Source organism: Nomascus leucogenys, chromosome 17 (genome assembly GCF_006542625.1).
Source record: "Nomascus leucogenys isolate Asia chromosome 17, Asia_NLE_v1, whole genome shotgun sequence".
NCBI lineage: Eukaryota > Metazoa > Chordata > Mammalia > Primates > Hylobatidae > Nomascus > Nomascus leucogenys.
In genome coordinates, this window is record NC_044397.1 from 87,197,267 (window position 1) to 87,222,498 (window position 25,232).

At 39.2% G+C, this 25,232-nt stretch overlaps 1 protein-coding gene across 1 annotated transcript; it reads left to right on the top strand.

The window, feature by feature from the left end:
* The first annotated feature begins 4,024 nt into the window (after positions 1-4,024).
* ZNF222 (zinc finger protein 222) lies at positions 4,025-11,820 on the top strand. Its single transcript, XM_003281215.3, has 4 exons — positions 4,025-4,152; positions 5,737-5,863; positions 6,112-6,204; positions 10,521-11,820. Exons 1-4 carry the CDS (start codon positions 4,111-4,113, stop codon positions 11,732-11,734), a joined length of 1,476 nt encoding a protein of 491 aa, XP_003281263.1. The 5' UTR covers positions 4,025-4,110; the 3' UTR covers positions 11,735-11,820.
* Positions 11,821-25,232: the final 13,412 nt, after the last annotated feature.

Genomic DNA, 25,232 nt, shown 5'->3' on the forward strand with positions numbered 1-25,232 from the left:
TCAACTGTGTATAAGCATTCCCTGTTCTCTACAGCCTTACCAGCTGTTGTTTTTTGACTTCTTTAATAGCCATTCTGACTGCTGTGAGATGGTGTCTCATTGTGGTTTTGATTTACAGTTGTCTAAAATGGTTAGAGATGATGAGCATATTTTCATATGTTTGTTGGCTGTGTGTATTGCGTCTTTTGGGAACTGTCTGTTCATGTCCTTTGCCTATTTTTTAATGGTGTTATTTGGTTTTTGCTTGTTGATTTGTTTCAGTTCCGTATAGATTCTGGATATTAGACCTTTGTTGGATGCATAGTTTGTGAATATCTTCTCCATGCTTTAGGCTGTCTGTTACAGTTTCTTTTGCTGTGCAGAAGCTCTTTAGTTTAATTAGTTCCCACTTGTCAACTTTTACTCTTCTTGTAACTGCTTTTGGGGACTTAGCCAAAAATTCTTTCCAATGCTGATGTCGAAAAAGGTATTTTCTGTTTTTTTCTTGTAGGATTTTTGTAGTTTGGGGTCTTATACTTAAACCTTGAATCCATCTTGTGTTAATTTTTGGGTATAGTGAAAGGTAAGGGTCTAGTTTCATTCTTCTGCATATGGCTAGCGAGTTATCCCAGCACCATTTATTGAATAGAGAGTCCTTTCCTTGTTGCTTGTTTTTGTTGCCTTTGTCAAAGATCAGATAGTTGTAGGTGTGTGGCTTTATTTCTGAGTTTTCTATTTTGTTTCATTGGTTTATATGTCTGTATTTGTGCCAGTACCATACTGTTTTGGTTACTGTAGCCTTACAATAATCAGAAGTTTGGTAGTGTGATGCCTCTAGCTTTATTCTTTTTGGTGAGGATTACTTTGGTTATTCAGGCTCTTTTTTTGGTTCCGTATGAATTTTATGAGACTGATGTTCTGCCTACTCCACTAAGGAGTCAACTCCATATGAATTTTAGAATAGTTTTTTATAATTCTGTGAGGAATGACATTGCATACCTCACTTTCAAATAGATAAGAAGACCAGACAGAAGATAATAATGCAATAAAGAACTTGAAAAACCCTACATACCAATTGGACCTAAAAGACATATACGGAATACCTCATACAACAACAACAGAATACACATTTTCTTATTTGTACATGAAACACTCTCCAGGGTAGGCCATATGTTATGCCATAAAACTAAAGTTGACACGTGGGAACTAATTAAACTAAATTTATTAAATCTTAATAAATTTAAAACTTTAGTACCATAGGAAATATTTTTTTTCCAATTATAACCTAGCCAAAAAAAACCTGGAAATCAATAGCAGCATGAAAAGTGGAAAATTCACAAGTATGTGCGAATGAAACAACACATTCTTAAATAATCTACATGTCAGACTAAATTAAAAGTAAAATTAGAAATATCTGGAGAGAGCTGAAAATAAAAGCAATGTGTCAAAACTGGTGGGATGAGAAAAAAAGCAGTAATAGGTGTGAAATTTGTACCTGTAAATGCTTATATTAAAAAAGAAGAAATATCTCAAATTCACAACCCTATTTTACATTCATGAACTACAAAAAAAGAATCTGAATAAGAAAGCTAGTGGAAGGAGGGAAATAATGAACATTAAAGCAATGATACATAGAGAATAGAAAAACCAAGAAAATCAATGAAACCAAGAATTGGTTATTTTCATAAGAAAATTATGAAAACTTCAGTGAGATTGAATAAAAAATGAAGAGAGAAGGTTCAAGAAACTAAATCAGAAACAAGAGGGGACATTTTTACCAATTTTTACAGAAATAAAGATGATTATAATAGAGTATACAATTGTATGCCAAGAATTTGTATAACTAGATGAAATAGACAAATTCCTTAAAGCATACACCTTACCAAATCTGACTTATGAAGACAAAAAATCTGAGTAGACCTTTAACTAGTAAGGAGATTGAATCAGTAATCCAAAACCTCCCAATGTAGAAAAGCCCAGGACCAGATGGCTTCACTGGCAAATGCTTCAACCCATTTAAGGAACATTTAACACCATAGCTACTCAATCTCTTCCCAAAAATGCAAGAAGAGAGAACACTTCTTTGATCCTTCTGTAAGGTCAGTATTACCCTGATGCCAAACCAGAAAAAGACATTTCAATAAAATTATACACCAATATCCCTTATGAATACTGATGCAAGAATCCACCAGCAAAATACCAGCAAGATCCAGCAGCATATTAAAAGGATTACACTTAATGACCAAACTGTTTTATTCCTGGAAGGCAAATATAGTTATGGTTCAACATACAAATATCAATGTAATACAACACATGAGCAGATTGAAAGGTATAAATCATATCATGTCAGTGAATGCAGAACATTCAGTTTCACAAAATTCAGCACCTAGCACCCTTTCATGATTGAAATACCAAATAACTAAAAGGAGAATAAACTACCCCAACAAAATAAAGGCTATATATGGAAATTCTCAGAGCTGATTGTCATACTCAACAGTGAAAGACTGAAAGCTTTTCTTCTAATATCAGGAACACAATGAGTTTTCTCCACTTTTCCCACATTTAGTCAATGTAGTATTGGAAGTTCTATGCAGAACAATTAGATAGAAAAAGAAAATAAAGCTATTAAAATCGGAAACAGAGGTAAAATTGTGTTTATATGCTAATGACATGTTCTTATATATAAAAATTCTAAAGAATTCACAAGAAAAAAAACTCTTAGAGCTAGCAAAGTCAAAAAGTTGCAGGAAAAATATCTACATAGAAGAAGCAGTTGTATTTCTTTACAAAAACAATCTGAAAAGGAAAATAGTTCCCTTTGCAATAGCATTAAAAAAATAAATTACTTAGGAACCATCTTAACCAATGACAAGAAACACTTGGACACTGAATTTTGCAACATCTTACTAAAGAAAATTAAAGAAGGCACCCCAGGCGCGGTGGCTTATGCCTGTAATCCCAGCACTTTGGGAGGCCCAGGCAGGCGGATCACTTGAGGCCAGGAGTTCGAGATCAGCCTGGCCAACATGGTGAAACCCCTGTCTTCACTAAAAATACAAAAATTGGCCAGGCATGGTGGTACGTGCCTGTAATCCCAGCTACTCGGGAGGCTGAGGCAAGAGAATAGCTTGAACTAAAGAGGCAGAGGTTGCAGTGAGCCAGGATTGTGCCACTGCACTCCAGCTTGGGCGACAGAGTGAGACTCTATCTCAAAAAAAAAAAAAAAAAAAAAAAAAAAAAAATTAAAGAAGGCACAAATAAATGGAGATATATCCATTATTAATGGATTGGGCGACTTGATATTGCAAGGCTGTCAATATCTATATCTATAGATTCAATGCAATCCTTAATCAGAGTAACATTTTTCTCAGAAATGAAAAAATCCACCTAAGATTCATGTGAAATATCAAGGGACACTCCCTCCCATGGTCTTATTTTAGACCTCGTCATTTTCTAGCAAACATTCCTCCATAATAATTTGCAGCACTACTCTCCAACAACTTTGACTTGTATTTCCACCTCGGTCCCACCAGCATGCTAGCATCAGTAATATCAGAACCTCGCCAATACCTACAGTCCACTGAGACGATCACCTTTTTACTCTTTTAACTCCTCGTGTACTCACAGCCTGCCAAGCACATCTCTTGTCAGGAGAGGACAGCTCACTTCTCCTAATGTCCCACTTCCCAAAATTGTGTCCCATGAAAAGTTCTAGCTAGATGAAGGCAGAGAAAGAAAATATTTGATTTCTTAGGCTTTATGGAAGCGATAGGAATGGCAATAGGGGTTTGGAATGGAGACTGCACGCACCAGTCAACAGAGTGTGTCCTGAATAAGTAGTGGGTAAAGGACATTTACTGAAATGCTATTTCCAACTCCACTTCAGGTAAGCTTGCTGCGAGTTAGAGTGATATAGTCCAAATGCCGTGTTTGAGTCGCGGGCCCTTTGTCTCAGACGGGCGAGTTCGGGGAATTCTGGGAAGTGGAGTCCAGGCGCTCTGTGGAGGCTCGAGCACTTCCGGTCCCCAACTGTGACGTTGCTATTTCACTTACCATAGTAGTTTGAGTCATTTCCACATCTTGCGAGTCCTTCCGAACGAGTCTCCTTTGCTTGGGGCTCGCAACCACCCAATGATCGATCCAGGAGAAAAGAAGCCTGGGCGGAGAGCAGAGGTTTGGAGGGGCGCGGGCGGGGATTGCCGTTCCCGTCAGCTGAGCCTTCTGGCCCCGGGGGGCTCTGCCAGCATCTCAGGGAGTGGGATTGGCGCGGCCCGGTGTGCCCTGCTTTGACCTCGCTTAGTCCGTCTCCCTCCTCCCTACGTGTGCGGCCCCTTTCAGTGTGGTGTGGAGTGTCACTTAATGTCCGTTTATCTTCCATTGCTGGTTTTTTGTTTGTTTGTTTTGTAACGGGACTTTTCGGACCATCCTAATGGAATCATTTTGGGACCTGAAAGAGGTAACACAAATGAGAGCCTTAAAAGCAGTCCCTGTCACTTGGTGTCTGGTGTTCTCTTGTTAATTTCCCACGAAGCCTGTCAGGTCCTCGGGTGGGGTCAGAGCTCCAGCTGCAGGGGCCCCGGCCCTTCTGCCTGATACCTGCAGGACGCTGGATGATCCCTGACGCCTTCTGACCTCTTTTTAGGAAAGCGAGGGGAGCATTTAACTTTAATGGGGGACAGCAAAACGGTCAGGGTGTTTCACAGCTTTCTTTTTCCCCAGCCCGACCTTTCCAAAAGAGCCGCAGGAAGGGACTTCTTGGCTACTGAGGGCAAAGCTCTACGTGAGTGATCGTTGGCTTTTTTCTTTGACAGAGATGCTTATCTCAACGGAGAGCGTGTAGGATTTGTCCCTCGGGCATGGGTGTCGATAATAATTAAGCCTTAATTGGTAACTTTATTCCAAGTACTTTATACCCCAAAATACATGATCTCCACAGTGACACTGTGGAGAGGTACTGCTTTTTTAATTTTGAAGATAGGCATGAGACACAGGTGGAGCAGGGGTTGAAACCTAGGCAGTCCAGGTCAGAGCCCGAGTTGATCACCTCTTGAATGCAATTCTCATTGAGGCAGAGGTACTAGCTGGGAACAGGTGGAGAATGTAAGTTAGGACTTGATTGAAGGCACCTTGAGGCAAGGCTCAGGGGCTTGGACGTCTATAGGAGTTTTTGTTTGTTTTTTGCTTTTTTTTTTTTTTAACTTTATCTACTATTTTCTTTCTCTCTCTCTCTCTCATTTTTTTTTCTTTTTTTTTTTTTTTTGAGACGGAGTCCTGCTCTGTGGCCTTTTTTTTTTTTTTTTGACAGAGTTTCGCTCTTGTTGCCCAGGCTGGAGTGCAGTGGTGCAATCTTGGCTCACTGTAACCTCCGCCTCTCGGGTTCAAGTGATTCTCCTGCCTCAGCCTCATTTTCATCAAAGGGCCCGCGACTCAAACAGAGCATTTGGACTATATCACTCTTAACTCTGCAGCAAGCTTTCCTGAAGTGGAGTTGGAGATAGCATCTCAGTAAATGTCCTTCACCCACTACTTATTCAGGACACACCCTGTTGACTGGTGTGTGCAGTCTCCATTCCAAACCCCTATTGCCTAATCAGTCATTGTGAGGACACAAACAGAATAAGTAGGAAATCTATAAGCTGACCTATGTCTCTCAAGATCCAAAACAACTTTACACTTGTCCCTTGTGCCAATGCAATGCTGCTGTCTCCCAATAGTCCTTAGCCATAAGATCAAGGTGACATCTGCTTGGTGTTGTAGGAGGCAGTGACCTTCAAGGATGTGGCTGTGGTCTTCACTGAGGAGGAGCTGCAGCTGCTGGACCTTGCCCAGAGGAAGCTGTACCGAGATGTGATGCTTGAGAACTTCAGGAACCTGCTCTCAGTGGGTGAGGACGGGCACTCTCTGTAATGGAATGTCAGGCCCCAGGAGTGGTTTTTTAACCCTAGGGTTTTCAAGTTTGAGTGTGCAGTGAGAACCTACATTTCCAGTAAATTTTGCCTAGCTATTAGGTTGGTGCAAAAGTAATTGTGGTTTTTGTCATTGGAAGTAATGGTACACTGCAATTACGTTTGCACCAACATGATATTACCTTGAATATGTTGGGATTAAGCACGTGACTTTGCCTGTTCACAGGGCATCAACCATTCCATGGAGATACTTTCCACTTCCTAAGGGAAGAAAAGTTTTGGGTGATGGAGACAACAAGCCAAAGAGAAGGGAATTCGGGTAAGAACCAAGCAATTGTGTGTCCCTGCATGTGATTCCTTTCTGTTTTACTTCTGTCCATGCCCATTTCCAGCATTTTGGGGTAAATGGCTGAATGTGTTTCCTGGATTATTACAACCTCCTCCCTGCTGATGCCCCTGCTCCCACCCTTCCCACCCTTCCATCCGTTCTCACGGTAGCCAAAGTAATCCTTAGGAAGGGGAAGTCACACTGCCATTCCTCAGCTCAAAGCCTTTCCGGCTTCTTGTTTTTATTACAACCTCTTTAAGTGGCTTTTGTAGATCCTATGATCTGCTCTTCATCCCACTCTGTCTGACTGTATCTCCTGTCCTCTCCCCCTTGCTCCATCTTTTCCAGGCACATTGTCCTCCCTGCTGTTTCTCTGTCCTGCCAAGGACATCGTATTGCCTATTGTGGCCAGTGACATAAAACTCAGCAGACTGAACAAGAAACACCTATCTTTCTCTTCTGTAGGCCTGAAGTCTGACACATCTTACTGGGCAAATATCAAGCTGTCTTAGGGCTTTGTTCCTTTCTGGATGCTCATGAGGAGAAGACTTCATTTTGGTTTACCAGTCTGTAGTCACTGTCTACATTCCTTGGCTCTTCTCTCCCTTCCTCCATCTTCAAAAGCAGCTACGTTGCATCCCTGACCATTCTTCTATAGTCATGCTCCCTCTGCCACTCTTCTTATGCCTTCCTCTTTCACCTTTCAGGTCCCTTGTGATAGTATTCATCACTCTTGGATGATTCAGGATGACCCTCCCACTTTCTGCTTAGCTGGCTAGTGACCTCAATGGCATCTGCAGCCTTAATCTCCCTTGCTGTGGAACGTAACATGTTCATAGGTTCTGAGGAGTGGATGTAGACATCTTTCAGGAATGATTATTTTCTCTACTACAAAAGCTTCTGCCTCCGAGCCCTCACTTGCTCTTCTCTCTGATTGGAATACACTGTCCCCACAAAACTTACTGACCCCTCTTTTAGTTTATGCAGCTCTCTGCTCAGTTTTAATATCATGGGAGAGGTCGTCTCCAAGCACCTTATTGAAAATACTATCCTATCTTTACTCTTCTTGGCCTGCCGTGTTGTGTCTCATGTATTTTTGTCTACTGATAGGTCACCTCTCCCCTTTGCAATGTAATCTCTTGAAGGCATTTATCTGTTTCTTTATGACTGCATCTTCAGCACCTAGAATACTCCTGGTACATGGCAGGTATCTATAAATATTTGGTATTCTTATGAATGAATTAATGGATGAGAGGACTTGACTGTCTATAAGAATCATGGAGATAGCTAATAAGTGACAAACATACCAGAGTGAATGTTATATAGTCATGCCTTGGTAGCCATGGGGTTTGATTCCAGAACCCCCTTGAGGATACCAAAAGCCAAGGATGCTCAAGTCCCTTCTACATGTAAAGTATTTGTGTATATCCTACACACACCCTTTTCATATACTTTAAGTCATGTCTAGATTAGGTATAACACCAAATGCAATGCCTACCCATCGCTTTATTCACATGGATTCAATGTGTAGGACTCAATGTGAGAAATTCAAGTTTTGCTTTGTGGAACTCTGTGGAATTTTTTTTTTCCAAATACTTCTGATGCACTGTTGGTTGAATCCATGTATGCTGAACCCACAGATATAGAGGCTGACTATATGTTGCAGGACAGTTTTTGTTTGTTTGTTTGTTTCTTTGTTTGTTTTTTTGTCTGTGCATGGCTGCTTATCCAATTTTGACTTCCTTAGGTTCTCTTGACATGTTTGGTTTTCTGTGTGTGCAGTTGACCCACATCCCGTGGAAACTTTCAAGCATGGTTTTCATGACCACACTGAGAAACGTGCCTTCCCTGGGGCTTACCCTGGAGCTTTCCTTAAGGACCATGTTCATGTCTGTGAGAAATTCTTTATATCTGTGAGCTGAATGTTGCTTATATTTCCACGTTTTTCTTCAAAAAATGTGGTGTCTATTTCTGCATCTTTATACAAATTTAATTGTCAAAAATGTGAAGGAATATAGATTTTACAGAAATCTTTCTTTATAGAGATATAGTGTTGTATTTTCATCTCGTGAACTTTATGACCTGGAAGGAATTGGGAAACTGTTCTCAAAATAGAAACCTCCCAAAAGATACTCCCACTTCTCTTTAAAGACTTCTTATTTATACATGACAGCATATTAAATATATCCATGTACTACTGTGTACTGAAAGGTACATACTTACCAATGAATATTTTCCAGGATTCTTTCCATTGGAAAAACTTGCAAGTTATCTTTCCATTGGAAAAATTTACCTAATTCAGGACTTGGTAATATCCTGACAAAGTTCTAAACATTTTGTGAGCATGAGCCATAGTAAGAAACATATCTTTCAATGTAATCTGGACAAACATTTTTCATGTGTGTAGATGTGTGTGAGTGGCTTTAGTAAGCAATTCATGTAATGACATTTTTCCTGCTTGTCATAATGCTGTAATAATTTTCATTCTAGTTCTTGTTTTGTAAATGTTTATTGCAGGTTTTAACTTTATTTCAGCTCATTGAGGCATAGTCTTGAGTATAAAAAGTTATAAAGCCTGTTTACCTCATAGACTTTCTTTTCATTCCACGTGTTTCTTAACAATTTTGATTGTCTGATCGGGAGCATCCCCCTTTGTGAACCCCTGGAAGGACAGCTTTTCAGATTCCCCTCAGAACTACAGTTGTCTGTGCCTGTGCTCTTTCAGATAACCAAGTTACTTACTATCTATATCAAAACAGAAAAAATAAGATTAAGTAGTTTTATACATGTGTAAAATTATTGTGGGGGAATACTTTGAATGTATAGATATTAAACACTCTGAGGTGTTTGGTGTTTAGCATTGTGAAGAGTTCAACCAACTATGAAGTTTAGTGGGACATTTTACAGAGGACTGCTCTCACTTCACATCAAGTGAAAATTTGGCAGCTTTTCAAAACTATCTTCATGTTTAGTAATTTGCTAGAAAGACTCTTAGAATTCACTGAATGCTTTTATCCTCAGTTACTGATTCTTACAGGGAAAACATGCATATTATAGTTAACCAAGAGACAAACCAAATAAGACAGAGACCAGGGAAGTACCAAATCTTTATTTTCTATTGTATTCTCCCAGTGGAGTGGGGTATATTACATTGCCAGGATTAGCATGTGACTTAGACACAGATAACTCCCAATCAGGGAAACTTACCTGAGTGCTGGGATCCAGAGTAATTACTGGGGCTCCATTTCATAGCCATGATTGGTTGGTTGATTCCCATGTGGTTATTTAGTCTCCTGGTTCACTGATTCCCTGTGAGGTAAAGCCCCTCCATGAATCACACTGACGTTCTTTCTGATGTGAGGAGTACCACCCCCCATGCCCCAAAGGAGTGGCCAGTCACAACCCTAAATAATATTGTTTCACTATCCAGAGTTACCCAGGTTTTACCTTCAAGCAAAGAGACTCTCCTCAGGCATGACACTTCAAGATCCTAGAGATTACCTCTCAGATGCTGACAACAATGTCCTGACATCTTTCAAGTTAGGTTAACTTCTTTGTAAGGATGTATAACAGACAAATATACAAATTATTTATTCTGTTATTGCTTCTCCTTAAAGTTCCTTTGGATTCATATTTCACTACGTATGTAGTATTTTAGCTTTATAATTTACCACACAAAATTTGAGAATAAAAAACTCACTAGAAATAGCAACAAGTGAAGTGTATATATTAATTTTTTAAATAAGTATTTTATTTCTATCCAGAATTTTACATATGAGACACGGTGTGGTTCTAAATTGATCTCATGCAAACCAGAATCCAGGGTGCACTTGGAAAACAGAAAATGAACGTTCATTAAAAGTTAAATCCCACATCCTATGTGTGAAGTCTTGAAAATACTGAACAAAGACTTTACTTGTCCACATGTCTTGTTTGGTGTTTTGTTTGTTTGTTTCTGTTTTTTTTTTTTTTTTTTTTTTTTTTTTTTTTTGAGACAGAGTCTCACTCTGTTCCCCAGGCTGGAGTGCAATGGCCTGATCTTGGCTCACCACAATCTCTGCCTCCCAGGTTTAAGTGATTCTCCTGCCTCAGCCTCCTGAGTAGTTGGGATTACAGGTGCGTGCCACCACGCCTGGCTAATTTTTGTATTTTTAGTAGAGACAGGGCCTCACCATATTGGCCAGGATGGTCTCAAACTCCTGACCTCGTGATCCACCTGCCTCGGCCTCCCAAAGTGCTGGGATTACAGGTGTGAGCCAACGTGCCTGGCCTGCTTGTCCACATGTCTTAATTCTGTGTCCTTATAGGAGGCAAAATCCAAACTGAGATGGAGACTGTTCCAGAAGCAGGAACACATGAAGAATTTTCCTGCAAGCAAATTTGGGAACAAATTGCAAGTGACTTAACCAGGTCTCAAGATTCCACTATAAACAACTCTCAGTTATTTGAACAAGATGACGGCCCCTCCCAGATTAAAGCAAGAATATCTACAGTTCAGACAAGAGAAAAACCTTTCCAGGGTGAAAAGTGTAAACAGTCCTTCAGTGATGTTTCCATCTTTGATCTTCCTCAGCAGTTATATTCAGGAGAGAAGTCTCATACCTGTGATGAGTGTGGAAAAAGCTTCTGTTACATCTCAGCCCTTCATATTCATCAGAGGGTCCACATGGGAGTGAAATGCTATAAGTGTGATGTGTGTGGTAAGGAATTTAGTCAGAGCTCACGTCTGCAAACTCATCAAAGTGTCCACACTGGAGAGAAACCATTCAAATGTGAGCAGTGTGGGAAAGGCTTCAGATGTAGATCAGCACTTAAAGTTCATTGCAAATTACACATGAGAGAGAAACCTTATAATTGTGAGAAATGTGGGAAGGCCTTCATGCACAATTTCCAGCTTCAGAAACATCAGAGAATTCATACTGGGGAGAAGCCATTCAAATGTGAAATATGTGGTAAGAGCTTCTGTCTTAGGTCAAGTCTTAATAGGCATTGCATGGTCCACACAGCAGAGAAACTGTACAAATCTGAAGAGTATGGAAGCAGTTTCATTGATAGGCTAGATTTGCATAAGCATCAGATGATTCATATGGGACAGAAACCATATAATTGTAAAGAATGTGGGAAGAGCTTCAAATGGTCCTCATATCTTTTGGTCCATCAACGAGTCCACACTGGAGAAAAGCCATACAAATGTGAGGAGTGTGGGAAGGGTTACATTAGTAAGTCAGGTCTTGACTTCCACCATAGAACCCACACGGGAGAGAGATCTTATAACTGTGATAACTGTGGGAAGAGCTTTAGACATGCTTCTAGTATTTTGAATCATAAGAAACTCCACTGCCAAAGAAAAGCATTGAAATGTGAAGACTGTGGAAAGAGGCTTGTACACCGGTCATACTGTAAAGACCAACAAAGAGACCACAGTGGAGAAAACCCATCCAAATGTGAGGACTGTGGGAGGCGCTACAAGAGGCGCTTGAATCTGGATATAATTTTATCATTATTTTTAAATGACACATAAGTTATACATATTTGTGGAGTGTGAAATTTGATACATGTATATAATGTGTGCTGATTAAATCAGTTTAATTTGTGTATCACCTGAAACATGATTTATGTTGGAAAAAATTGAAAATCTGTTTTTTGGATTCGAAAACAAGTTACTGTTGATTATAGTCACCTTTAGTGCTGTAGAACATTAGAAGTGAAGTAGTGAGGAGTTTGTTTGTTTGTTTGTTTGTTTTGAGACGGAGTATCGTTCTATCGCCCAGGCTGGAGTGCAGTGGCACGATCTTGGCTCACTGCAAGCTCCGTCTCCCATGTTCAGGCCATTCTCCTGCCTCAGCCTCCTGAGTAGCTGGGACTACAGGCACCCGCCACCACGCCCAGCTAATTTTTTGTATTTTTTAGTAGAGACAGGGTTTCACTGTGTTAGCCAGGATGGTCTTGATCTCCTGACCTCGTGATCCGCCCGCCTCAGCCTCCCAAAGTGCTGAGTAGTGCGGAGTTTTGAATAAAGTTACAGGATCAAGGGCCAGGGTGACAGAGAGAGGAAAAGAGAGGGAGAGAGAGATTTTTCTTGGGACTGGAACATGAACGAACTTAGTCCAGGGGAGGGGTGCAGTCCATCCCACTGCTTGCCACGTTGATCCCGCCTGCAAAGTCAACCTTTTCGATTCATCCTGCATGGATGTCTATTCAGGTGACTCGGATCAGTAAGACAGGGAAACTTTCCACCCATTCCTCTTGGATGTCTATTCAGGCAACACAAGCCAGTAAGGATTAGGAAAGGAGAGGCAAAGCACCCTGAGTAAGAAAGAAGATAGGAAGAGGAAAAGAGAGAAACAAAAAAGGGAAGGGATTGACTGGGCATGGTGGCTCATTCCTGTAATCCCAGCAGTTTGAGAGGCAAAGGTGGGCAGATTGCTTGAGTCTAGGAGTTCAAGACCAGCCTGGGCAACATGAGGAAACCCTGTCTCTAAAAAAATACAAAAAGTAGCTGGGCACAGTGGCACATGCCTGTAGTATCAGCTACTTAGGAGGTTAAGGAAGGAGGATCACTTGAGCCTGGGAGGCAGAGGTTGCAGTGAGCTAAGATCACATCACTGCACTCTAGCCTGGGTGAGTGAGACCCTGTCTCAAAAGAAAAAAAAAAAGAAAATCATTGGCTGGTAGGGTGAGTGGCCCCAATCCCTGTTGGACTGAACAAAGGGGGACGAACGTGAGAATAAAGATAAAGACAAAAGAGTATATTTGGAAGAAGGGGTCAGGAGGCTCCTTGCTTCTAGTGAACAAGGGCCCTGAGCTTCTAGCTCTCTTTGTATTTATTGAGCAAAGGAGATAAGAGAGAAGGAAGTGGTTGTCAGTCAGCTGCTTGACTCGATGCAGGCCTGCATGACTGCATTCTCTGAACAGTAGTCTCCAGATATTTTAGTAGATAACCTCAAGGAGCACAGCACCAGGGAGTGATTGAACTCAGCATACCTTCTGGTGGCAGGTGCAGATATGAGTTTGCCCACATCCTGCATTCATGATAAACAGTATGTTGTTTGATCATATAGCCTCACTGGAATGCTGAGTTGGTCACGATCCTCCGGCTTTCAGCTCTCTATAGTAGAGGCAGAGGCAAAGTCCATGAGGCTGGAGAAAGCCACCCGTTGTGGTAACACTGAATCAAAAGTTCAGTCAGGTGATTTTCAATCATGAAGAAATCTTGTCCAGCAGTCCTGTCAGCTCACATGTCTCCCCCTCAGGGAGAGAAAGGTCGCCCATGTCCCATGATCCTAGACAAATCCCCAAAGAATATGCCACCAACCACAGGTTCCTGGGCTCTCTGCAATAGAAATTGAAATGAGACTGAAAGCGTTTTCCCAGACAAGCCTTCATTGGAGCTCATGCCCGGACATAAGGAAGGCAGCACAAAATAGAATTTCCTGACTCCCTTCAAAGAGCTCATGGGATTGTTTATTTGGCAAAGCGTGGGAATTAACATCAGGGATAGGGTTTAAAGGCTGGGCTGGGCAAAGCACATGACTGGTAGGGCATTCAGGTCAGCATTACCTGGTTGCAATGGTTATCTTGTGTAATGGGCCACCTGGTGGTCTGGGTGGTGGCATCAAGGCTGTAAATCAATTGTTTTGCATTTCATCCTGAAGGGAGACACTCCACAACTTCGGTTATCACCCAAGGCCAGTTCCTGGAATTCTTAGCAGTGAGGTAGAGGTGTGGGTTTTGTGATCATTGGGAACGCATGAAAGAATGCTCTAGTCGGGGTGAACTGAAGCCAAGCCCTGTCTTTACTCTGTCAATAGAACTCAAAAGAGTTCTATTGCAAGTGAAGGAAAGGGTGACTGGAATCACCTAACACAGAGTCACAGCCCCAAAATGAAATCCAAGATGTGTCCAGTTTACAAATCCACATTCATTTACATGAAAGGGAGGCCAATACTGGATGAGAATAGACCCTACCACATTTCAGAGTTCTCCACAGCAAACTATGGCCATGAACCTGTGTGACTATGTACTAAAAAGGAGAAATAATCACTCTTTTTTGACAATGACTGAATCCTTATTGTCAAATGGCACATTAATGTGATGATTGGACCTGGTGAGAAAAAAGTAGAAAGTAATCTAGACATGTTTGTAAGACACATGCATATCAGAAGGAGAGAATAAGTCCTATAAATATTCATAGGACTTCCACTTCAGTGAAATTTCCATGAGTTCACTGATGCAAAACTATTGAGATATTCCTTCTAGGACAGGCGTGGTGGTCATGCCTGTAATCCCAGCACTTTGGGAGGCCAAGGCGGGAGGATCACTTAAGGAGTTTAAGACCAGCCTGGCCAACATGATGAAACCCCGTCTTTACTAAAAATACAAAAATTAACTGGGCATGGTGGTGGGTGCCTGTTATCCCAGCTGCTTGGGAACCTGAGACAGGAAAATCGCTTGAACCCAGGAGGCAGAGATTGCAGTGTGCCAAGATTGCACCACTGCACTGCAGCATCAGTGACAGAGTGAGACTGTCTCAAAAAAATAAAGATACTCTTTCTAATCTAAGGGGTAGGGAAAGTAGCATATGATGCTTCCTAAAACCAAAAAAAGTGTCCCAATGCCCAGTGGCCCTGCTCAGCTGTTGGAGGCTACTTATTCTTCATTGTGGTGTACTACTCTGCTTTTTATGAGTGACCTGAAATCATTTTGCCTCAGTTGAGACAAGGTTGTGCAATATGTCCCAGCTGTCATATAAGCTTCTCTTCCAGTAGGATCCTATGATCCAGGAGATCCACAAGTGACTGAAATATCAGAAACAGATAGTGATGTTTGGAGACAGTGGCTGGCCACAACTGATGAATCAAAACACAAACACATAGAATTTTGTAGTGAAGCCCTGAAAATCCTCTACATATGTTTACTCTCTCTTTTTTTTTTTGTACAGATGGAGTCTCACTTTGTTGCCCAGGCTGGTCTTGAACTCCTGGCATCAAGCAGTGCTCCCACTTAGTAAAGACAGAGCACTTAACCATGGGCTACCAAATTAGCATGTGAGCCAAGCTTTCCATTATGAATTGGGTGTAGTTGGCCACTCCATATCTTTAAATTGTATGTGCACATTGGTATTCCACTTGGAAGTGGTATATACGAGATTGGGTTGGAGCAGGTCCTGAAGCCACAGGTAAGTGCCCCTAAGGCCCATTGTTTCTACTTCTGCTACAGTACCATCAGAATGAGTGAACATGAAGATAAGTCATAGGAAATTATTGTGTCTCAGAAGCAAAAAAAAAAAAAAAAGAAAGAAATGAGTAAAAATACATGAAACCCAAGGAACCATATATGCATTATAGGTGTCCCAGGAGGAGACAGAAAAAGTCAAAGAGAGCTTTACAGAAACAAAGGCTGAAAACTTCTCATATATGAAGAACACTTTATTCTGTAAATCCAAGCCCAATGAATTTCACATAAGATAAAATCAAAGAGACCCAATTGAGACATATTATTAAAAATTATTGGAGGACAAAGACAAACGAAAATTTTGACAGCAGCAAGTCCAAAACGACTTGTCATGTACAAAGAATCTTCAATAAGATGTCAGCAGATTTTCAGCAAACATCTGAGGATAGATAATGTATTCTCTGCTGAAAAAAACAAAAACACACAGTCGTCTACCAAGAATTCAATATTCAGCAAAACTGTCCTTCAAACATGAGAGATAAATTAATACTTTTCTAAAGAAACAAAAGCCAAGAGAGTCCTTTACCAGAGGACAATTTATATGAGAAGTTATAAAGGGATGCCATCAAGTTGAAGTGAAAGGATGCTAGACAGCAACTTGAAACCATATGAAAACATAAATATCTAAAGTAAATAAAATTACATGAATGATGTAAAACTCACTATTTTTGTAATTTTAATTTTTACTCCACTTTTTATTTTGTACAGTATGTAATAGGAAAATGCATTAAAATGATTGTAAATCTATGTGAATGGGTACACAATATGTATAGTTGTAATACATGATACCAGTCACATAACATGAAGGGAAGCAGAAGTTGTGAAGGAGTAGCGTTTTTGCATGTGACTGAAGTTAAGCTGGTATCAATTTTAAATAGATGGTTATAACTTTAGACTGTAGCATGTAGAATGTTATGTTTCTTCAAATAAAATATCAGTGAGACACACAAAGGGAAATGAGAAGAGATTCAAAATGTATCACTACAGAAAAAGGACTCAATATAAAGGAAGGCAGTAATGGAGGAAATAGGGGCAAAAGGCAGTAATACATTTAAAAAATAACAAAATGGTAAGACCTTTCCTACAAATAATGAGTTTAGTGTAAATGAATGAAACTCCTCAACCAAAAGATGTTGACTGGCAAAACCACTGAAAAAAACAGTATCCAAGTGTATGCTCTGCACAAGGGATATGCTTAAATCTAATGACATGCATGGATTGAAACTGAAAGGATGGAAAAAGTTATTCCATATAAATAGTAATAAAAAGAGAGCAAGAGTGGCTTTACTAAGGGCTAAATTAGACTTTAAGTGAAAAATTGTTAGAAGAGACCAAGAAGAACATTATATATTACTAAAAGGATGATTTCACCAAGAAGATATAACAATTATAAACATATGTGCACCAAACATCAGAGCTCCTAATTATATGAAGCAAATACAGAATTGAAGAGAGAAGTAGCTGCCCAATAATACAGTTGACTGTGAGCCACATGGATTTGAACTGCATAGGTACACTTATGTGTGAACTTTTTTCAACCAAACTCAGATTGAAAATACAATATTCATGGGATGTGAAACCCACATATATGAAGGGCCAAATTTTTATATACATTGGTCCTATAGGGCTGACCACAAGACTTGAGTATGTATGCATTTTGATATACCAGGGTTCTTGGAACCAATCCCTCACATATACTAAGGGTCAACTGTACTAGGACACTTCATACCTCACTTTCAAATAGGCAGACCAAAGATAAGTAAGAAAAACAAACAAACAAACAAACAAAGATAAGTAAGGAAATAGAGGATTTGAAGAATATTATACACAAAATTGACCTAAAACACATATACAGAATAACCCACACAACAACAACAGAATATACATTTTCTCATTTGCATATGGAATATTCTCCAGGATAGCTATATATTAGGCCACAAATCAAGTGTTAATAAATTTTAAATTTTAATACAATAAAATACATTTTTTCCAATTACAATCTAGATCACAAAAACTAGAAATGATAGCAGCAAGAAAAGTGAAAGTTCACAAGTATGTGGAGACTAAACACATTCTTAAATAACCTATATGTCAGAGTAAATTAGAAGTGAAATTAGAAAATATATGGAGACCATTGAAAATAAAAACAACGTGCCAAAATTTATTGGATGAGGTAAAAGCAGTAGTAGGTGGGAAATTTGTACCTGTAAATGCTTATATTAAAGAAAGAAATATCTTAAATTCACAACCTAATTTTATATTCATGAACTACAAAAAGGAAAAGAATTTGAACCAGAAAGCTAGTAGAAGGAAAGAAAGAATACTGATTAATGCAATGACAAATGGAGAATAGAAAAACAGAGAATTAGCCAAACCAAGAGTTGGTTATTCCAGAAGATTAAGAAACTTGAGAAACCTATAGTTAGACTGACTAAAAAATAGAGAAGCCTCAAGAAACAAAATTTACACACAAAAATGTGAACATTGCTGCAAATTTTAGAGAAATAAAAATGATTATAATACAGCACTATCTTTAATTGTATGCCAACAAATTGGACAACCTAGATAAAACAGACAAATCCCTTAAAACATATACCCTACCAAAAATGGATCATGAAGACAGAAAATCTGAGTAGATCCTTAACTAGTAAGGAGATTGAATCAGTAACCCAGTGCCTCCCAACAAAGAAAGCCCAAAACTAGGTGGCTTCACTGGTTAATTCTTCCATTTAAAAAAAAAATTATTCTTATTTTTAGTAACCCTTATTTTACTTAGCAAGAATTATTCCAAACATTTAAGGAACATTTAACACCATAACTTCTCAACCTCTTCCCAAATAGGCAATAGGAGGGAACATTTCCTAGTTCCTTCTCTGAGGCCAGGATTACCATGGTACCAAACCAGACAAAGACATTGCATGAAAATTATACATCAACATCCTGTGTGAATACTGATGCAAGACTCTATCATAAAATGCCAGCAAAATTCAGCAGCATATTAAGAGGATTATACTCAATGACCAAACATTTATTCCTGGAATGCAAATATAATTTATGACTCAACATACAAATATTAGTGTATTATGCTGCATGAACAGATTGAAAGATAAAAAATATAATCTACATGATCATATCAGTGAATACAGAAAGTTCATTTAACAAAATTCACACTTTCATGATTAAAATACCACTCAACTAAAAAGAAAAGAAACTATCTCAACAAAATAAAGGCTAGATGTGGAAAATTTCAAGAGCTTATTTTCATATTCAGTGGTGAAGGACTGCAAGCTCTTCTTCTAATATCAGGAACACAATGAGTTTGCTCCACTTTTCCACCTCTAGTCAACATAGTATGGGAAGTTCTAGGCAGAACAATTAGGTAGAAAAAGGAAATAAACCTGTTAAAATTGGAAACATATAAAACTGTGTCTATATGCTGATGACATGTTCTTATAAGTTATACAGAATACACAAGAAAAAAACCTCTTAGAGCTACCAAAGTCAAAAAGTTGCAGGAAAAATACCTGTATAGAAGTAGTTTGTATTTCTACACAAAAAAAAAAATCTGAAAAGGAAAATACTTACCTTGGCAATAGCATCAAAAAGAAACAATTACTTAGGAACTGTCATAACCAAGGACAAGAGAAGCACTTAAACACTGAGCTCTGCAACAAATTACTGAAGGAAATTAAAAGAGGCACAAATAAATGGAGGTATATCCATTATTAATGAGTTGAGAGATAAATTACAAGGCAGTAAATACCACCTAAAATGGTCTACAGATTCACTGCAATCCTTAATGTAATCACAATGATTTTTTTTTTTTCAGAAATGGAAAAATCCACCCAAGATTCATGTGAAATATCAAGGGATGCTCTCTCCCACGGTCATATCCTAAACCTTGTCATTTCCTAGAAAATACTCTTCAGTAATAATTTGCAGCACTAGTCTGCAACAACTTTCACCTGTATTGCCACCTGAGTCCCATCAGCATTCTTGCATCAATAATCTTAGTACCTCGCCAATACCTACAATCCACTGAGGCTATCACCTTTTTGCTCTCTTAACCCCTTATGTCCTCACAGCATCTCTTGTCAGGAGAGGACTGCTCACTTCCACTTCTATCTTACTTCCCAGAATATGTCCCATGAAAATCTCTAGCTAGACAAAGGCAGAGAAAGAGAATATTTGATTTTTTAGGCTTTATGGAAGAGAGAGGAATGGCAATCGGGGTTTGGAGTAGACCCTGCAAGCACTAGTCAGTAGGGTGTATCCTGAATAAATAGTGGGTAAAGGACATTTGTTGCGATGCTCTGTCCAAATCCACTTCAGGAAAGCCTGCCACAGAGTTAGTCAGAGTGATGTCTTATTAGAATGATGCTGACCTCCATGTTTTTGATTTTTGAATTATTCTCACGCTTTGGAATTAAGGAATTTCTCATTATAAATTATGCTTTAGATACTTTGTGTATAATCACGCTCTTGGTTTCTAAGCACTGCTGTCGGGTTATACAGGGCAGTGAGTGGACACATCTGTGAAGCATTAACTCTGGGCATTGTGGTGAGTGTAATGGTAGAAGTATTTTCAATGTGTTGTGAGGGAAGGGAATATACCAATTCATGATAGGTGAGTGGGCTATTGGTATAACTGAAAGAAGGTCCAGCTGCTTATCTCTTACAGAAAAAAGCCAAAATAACAAAAGGAAGGTGTGATAAAAAGAGTGAATTTTATTACTGGTTGCCGGCAAGGGAAAGAGTAATTGGAATCTTTTCCAAAAGTTGCCACTTTTCAATTTCTGGAGAGAGGGCCACAGTTTAAGAAGTGGGCTTGGAATGCAGAGAGGTAAGGGGGGTTAGGAGGTACCTGATGGCATGTCTCGCTCTGATGATCTTGAATTATTGTTGCATCTGGTGAAGGGGCCAGAGCCATCATGGGCTCAATCAGGTTATAAATTAATGGTAGTCAACCTTGCAGTTCATCTGTAGCCAGGAGGAGAGAATTCCAGAGCTGCCTGATCCTCATCAGTATTCTTCCCCTGAAGCTTCTAAGGAAATATATGAGCAGATAAGTGAGCATGGTGTGAGCTTAACAAGCATCCAGGTAAATAAATGTGCATAGGGCATGGAAGCATAGGTGGGAAAAAGAAGGGAGTGGACTTTTAAAGCAGATTTGGAGGCTGTACTTCAACACGAAAGAAAACACATCTATAGTTCGTCTCAAAGCTACGTCTTGAGACTGGGGAGAAGGGGGAAATAAAAGATGGTTTTTAAAATGTACTTTGAAGCTAAGGTGCTTGGTTACATAGGCCCCAAAATACTATTAGGCCAACCAGCCCAACCTTGTTTAAACTTGAGTAATGATTCAAATATCATAAAATGCGTCACTTTAAAATGTATCCTTTAGTGGTTTTTTAGTAAATTCCCAAAGTTGTGCAACTGTCACTACTCTCTAATCTCAGGTTTTTTTAATCGGCCCAGAAAGAAATCCCCTGTCCATTGGCAGTCACTCCCAATCCTCGTCCTTTCTCCACCAGCTCCTGGCAACCACTATTCTACTTTCTGTTTCTACAGATTTGCCCATACTGAATATTTCATGTAAATGAAATCATACAACGTGAGCTCTCTTCTGAATCACATCTCTTAGCTTTCATTTCTCTTGGTGTATACTTAGGAGTGAAATTGGGTAATAAGCTGTATTCGTCTGTTTTCACACTGCTATAAAGTACTACCTGAGACTGGGTAATTTATAAAGAAAAGAGATTTAATTGACTTACAGTTCCAAGGCTTAACAGAAAGTATGACTGGGAGGCCTCAGGAAACTTACAATCATGGTGAAAGATGAAGGAGAAGAAAGCATTAGAACAGAAGAGAGAGAGCAAAGGGGAAATGCCACACACGTCCAAACAATCAGATTTCATGAGAACTCACTCACTATCATGAGAATAGCAAAGGGAGGTGGAGGTTGCTGTGAGCTGAGATGGCGCCATTGCACTCCAGCCTGAGCGGCAGAGCGAGACTCCGCCTAAAAAAAAAAAAAAAAAAAAAAAGGCCGGGCGCGGTGGCTCACGCCTGTAATCCCAGCACTTTGGGAGGCCGAGGCGGGTGGATCACGAGGTCAGGAGATCGAGACCACGGTGAAACCTCGTCTCTACTAAAAATACAAAAAATTAGCCGGGCGCGGTGGCGGGCGCCTGTAGTCCCAGCTACTCCGGAGGCTGAGGCAGGAGAATGGCGTGAACCCAGGAGGCGGAGTTTGCGGTGAGCCAAGATCGCGCCACTGCACGCCAGCCTGGGCAACAGAGCGAGACTCCGTCTCAAAAAAAAAAAAAAAAAAATTCCTCAGAAAAGCAGGGATTGATAATAATCAGTTGTGTTATCTTTTTGTAGTGAAATAATTTGAAATTCACAGGAAATTGCAAGGGAAGTACAGAGAAACTCCCTGGGTCTTCCATCTACATTCTTAATTACATTTTACATAATTTTAGTAAAATATCAAAACCAGGAATTCAATATTGGTACAATGTGTGTGTATACTACTTTTATTCATCGTATTTCATGTAGATTTAATGGAATCACCAAGGCAGTGATGATACAGAAAGAACTATTCCATCACCACAGAGATCTCTCTTGAAGCACCCCTTTATAGTCAACCCAACTTGTGTCCCCACCATTCATTACCCCTAGCAACTACTCATCTGATGTCCATCTCTACATTGTCATTTTGGGAATGTCATATAGATGGAATCATGTATCACGTACTTTTTCAGATTATCTTTTTACTCAGCATAACACCCTTTAGCTCAACTTGTCTAGCCAGTGGCACACATGCAGCCCAGGACGGCTTTGAATGTGGCCCACTACAAATTTGTAAGCTTTTAAAAAACATCATGAGATTTTTTTTTTTTTTTTTTGCTATTTTCTTTTTAGCTCATCACCTATCATTAGTGTTAGTGTATTTTATTTAATGCTGTGAATATCTGTTTCTGTGTTCAGATACCATCCATAACTCTTCTTGAGTGAATTGTGTCTTTGTGTTTTTTGCTCCTTTTCTTCTTAGACTATTTTATGGTTGAGTTGTGAAAGTTGTTTATATATTGTAGATATAAGTTTTTCATCAGATGAGATCTGCAAACACTGACAAAGCTCTAGGTACTGAGAGTTTTCCTACACTGTCTTCTCAAAATTTTATAATTTTACATTGATATTTCACATTTACATCTATGATCCAACTTGACTTAATTTTTAAATAAAGTCTCAGATTCTTTTTCTTTTTTGCATATGGATGTTCAGTTTTCCCAGCAGTCTTTGATGAAAACACTGTCCCATTTCTATTTATTTGCTTTAGCATTTTGGCACAAATCATTTTGTTATAGTTGGTTAGGGTCATTTCTGGGTTATCTATTGTGTTCCACTGATCTGTGTGTCTATACTCAGAGAATATTACTCTGCCTTGGTTAATATAGATATATAATAACTCTTGACATTATTAGAGTGATTCCTCCCACTTTATTCTTCTTTTGTGAAGTCGTTTTAGGTGATCTAGTTCCTTTGCCTTTTGATATGAATTTTTTATCTATTAGAAAAACTTGCTGGCCAGGCGCAGTGGCTCACACCTGTAGTCCCAGCACTTTGGGAGGCCAAGGCAGGTGGATCACCTGAGGTCGGGAGTTCGAGACTAGCTTGACCAACATGGCGAAACCCCACCTCTACTAAAAATACAAAATTAGCCGGGCTTGGTAGCGCATGCCTGTAATCCCAGCTACTCGGGAGGCTGAGGCGGGAGAATCACTTGAACCTGGGAGGCAGAAGTTGCAGTGAGCCGAGCTGGCACCATTGCACTCCAGCCTGGGCAACAAAAGTGAAACTCCATTTCAAAAAAACAAAATAAAACAAAACATAACAAAACAAAAAACAAAATAAAACAAAACATAACAAAACAAAAAACAAAAAAACAACTTGCTGTGATTTTGATAGTAATTATCAAAAAGCTGTGCATCCATTGGGAGAGAATCGACATTTTTACTATGTTCAGTTTCACAATCTATTAATACAGAATATCTCTCCATCTATTTCATGTTGTTTAATTTTTTTCATCAGTGCTGTAATTTTCAACTTGCATCATGTGTAATTCTTTTGTCAGATTTATACCTGAGTATTTTATTTATTTTGGTTTCCATGTGTTTATTGCTATTATAAAGAAATACAATGGATTTTGGTATGTTGGTCATGTATCCTATAATCATCCTGAATTCACCTATTATCTAGGAGCTGAGGGAATAGGAAAACTTCACATTGTAAATATGACAATACTACCCAGAGAATTATACACTTTTCATAGAATCTTTATCAAAATCCCAACAGCCTTTTGTGTAGAAATAGAAAAGCCAATACCGAAATTCATATGTAATTGCAATGGCCACAAATGGAAAAATCAATCTTGATAAAAATGAACAAAGTGGATAACTTGCACTTTCTGATTTCAAAACTTTTTACCAAGCTATAGTAATCAAAACAATTGTTTTATCTATTTAAAAAGATTCTAGAATACAAAGTTGTTCTAGCATACAAAGATATATATATATATATATATATATATATATAGAGAGAGAGAGAGAGAGAGAGAGAGAGAGAGAGAGACTAATGGACTAAAATTGAGAGTCCATAACAAAAGTCATAAATCTAAGGCCACTTTATTTTCAGGAAGCATTCAAGATTACTTTATGGAGATAGAATAGTAGCCAATACTGCTGGGACGCTGATACATAGACATGCAGGATAATGAAGTTAGGTTTGTACCTCACAGTATACTTAAAAGTTAACTCAGAATCCATAAGTGACCTAAACTTAAGAGCTTAAACTATAAAACTCTTAGAAATAAGCATAGAGATAAATCTTCCTGACTTTTTATTTGGAATGGATTATTCAAAGAGACAACGTGAGCAGACGCTAATAAAAAATACATAAATTGGACTTCAGTTTTTAAAAATTCTGTGCATGGATATACATGGTCAAGAACACGAAACGACCATGCAGCATGGGTTCTAGTATCCAGAATATAACAAGAATTCTTATACCTCAATGAAAAAAATTGAAAGCACCCAATTTAAAAATGGGCTAAGGACTGCTGGGCATGGTGGCTCACACCTGTAATCCCAGCACTTTGGGAGGCTGAGGCAGGTGGATCAGGAGGTCAAGTGATCGAGACCATCCTGGCCAACATGGTGAAATCCTGTCTCTACTAAAAATACAAAATTTGCTGGGTGTGGTGGTGCATGCCTGTAGTCCCAGCTACTCAGGAGGCCAAGGAAGGAGAATCACTTGAACCCAGGAGGCGGAGGTTGCAGTGAGCCAAGATTGCGTCACTGCACTCCAGCCTGGGCAACAGAGCGAGACTCCATCTGAAAAAAAAAAAATGGGCAAAGGACATACATGGGCATTTCCAGTATACAAGTGACCAATAAAGGGCTCGACACCATTAATCATGAGGAAAATGCAAATCAAACCAACAATAAGATATCACTGACAACCACTGTGCTAGCTATCATTTCCAAAAATAGAAAATAATACATGTTGGAGAGACTGTGGAGAAATTATAACCTTCACACGTTGAAGGTGGGAACATAAAATGGGGCAATTTTTCTGGAAAACTGTTTTGTGATCTTCATAGAATTACCCTATTAATCACTAATTTCATATCGAGGTATTTACCCAAAAGAACTGAAAGCAGGTAATGGAATAAATATGCGTATAGGAATGTTTATAGTAGCACTATTCACAGCAGCCAA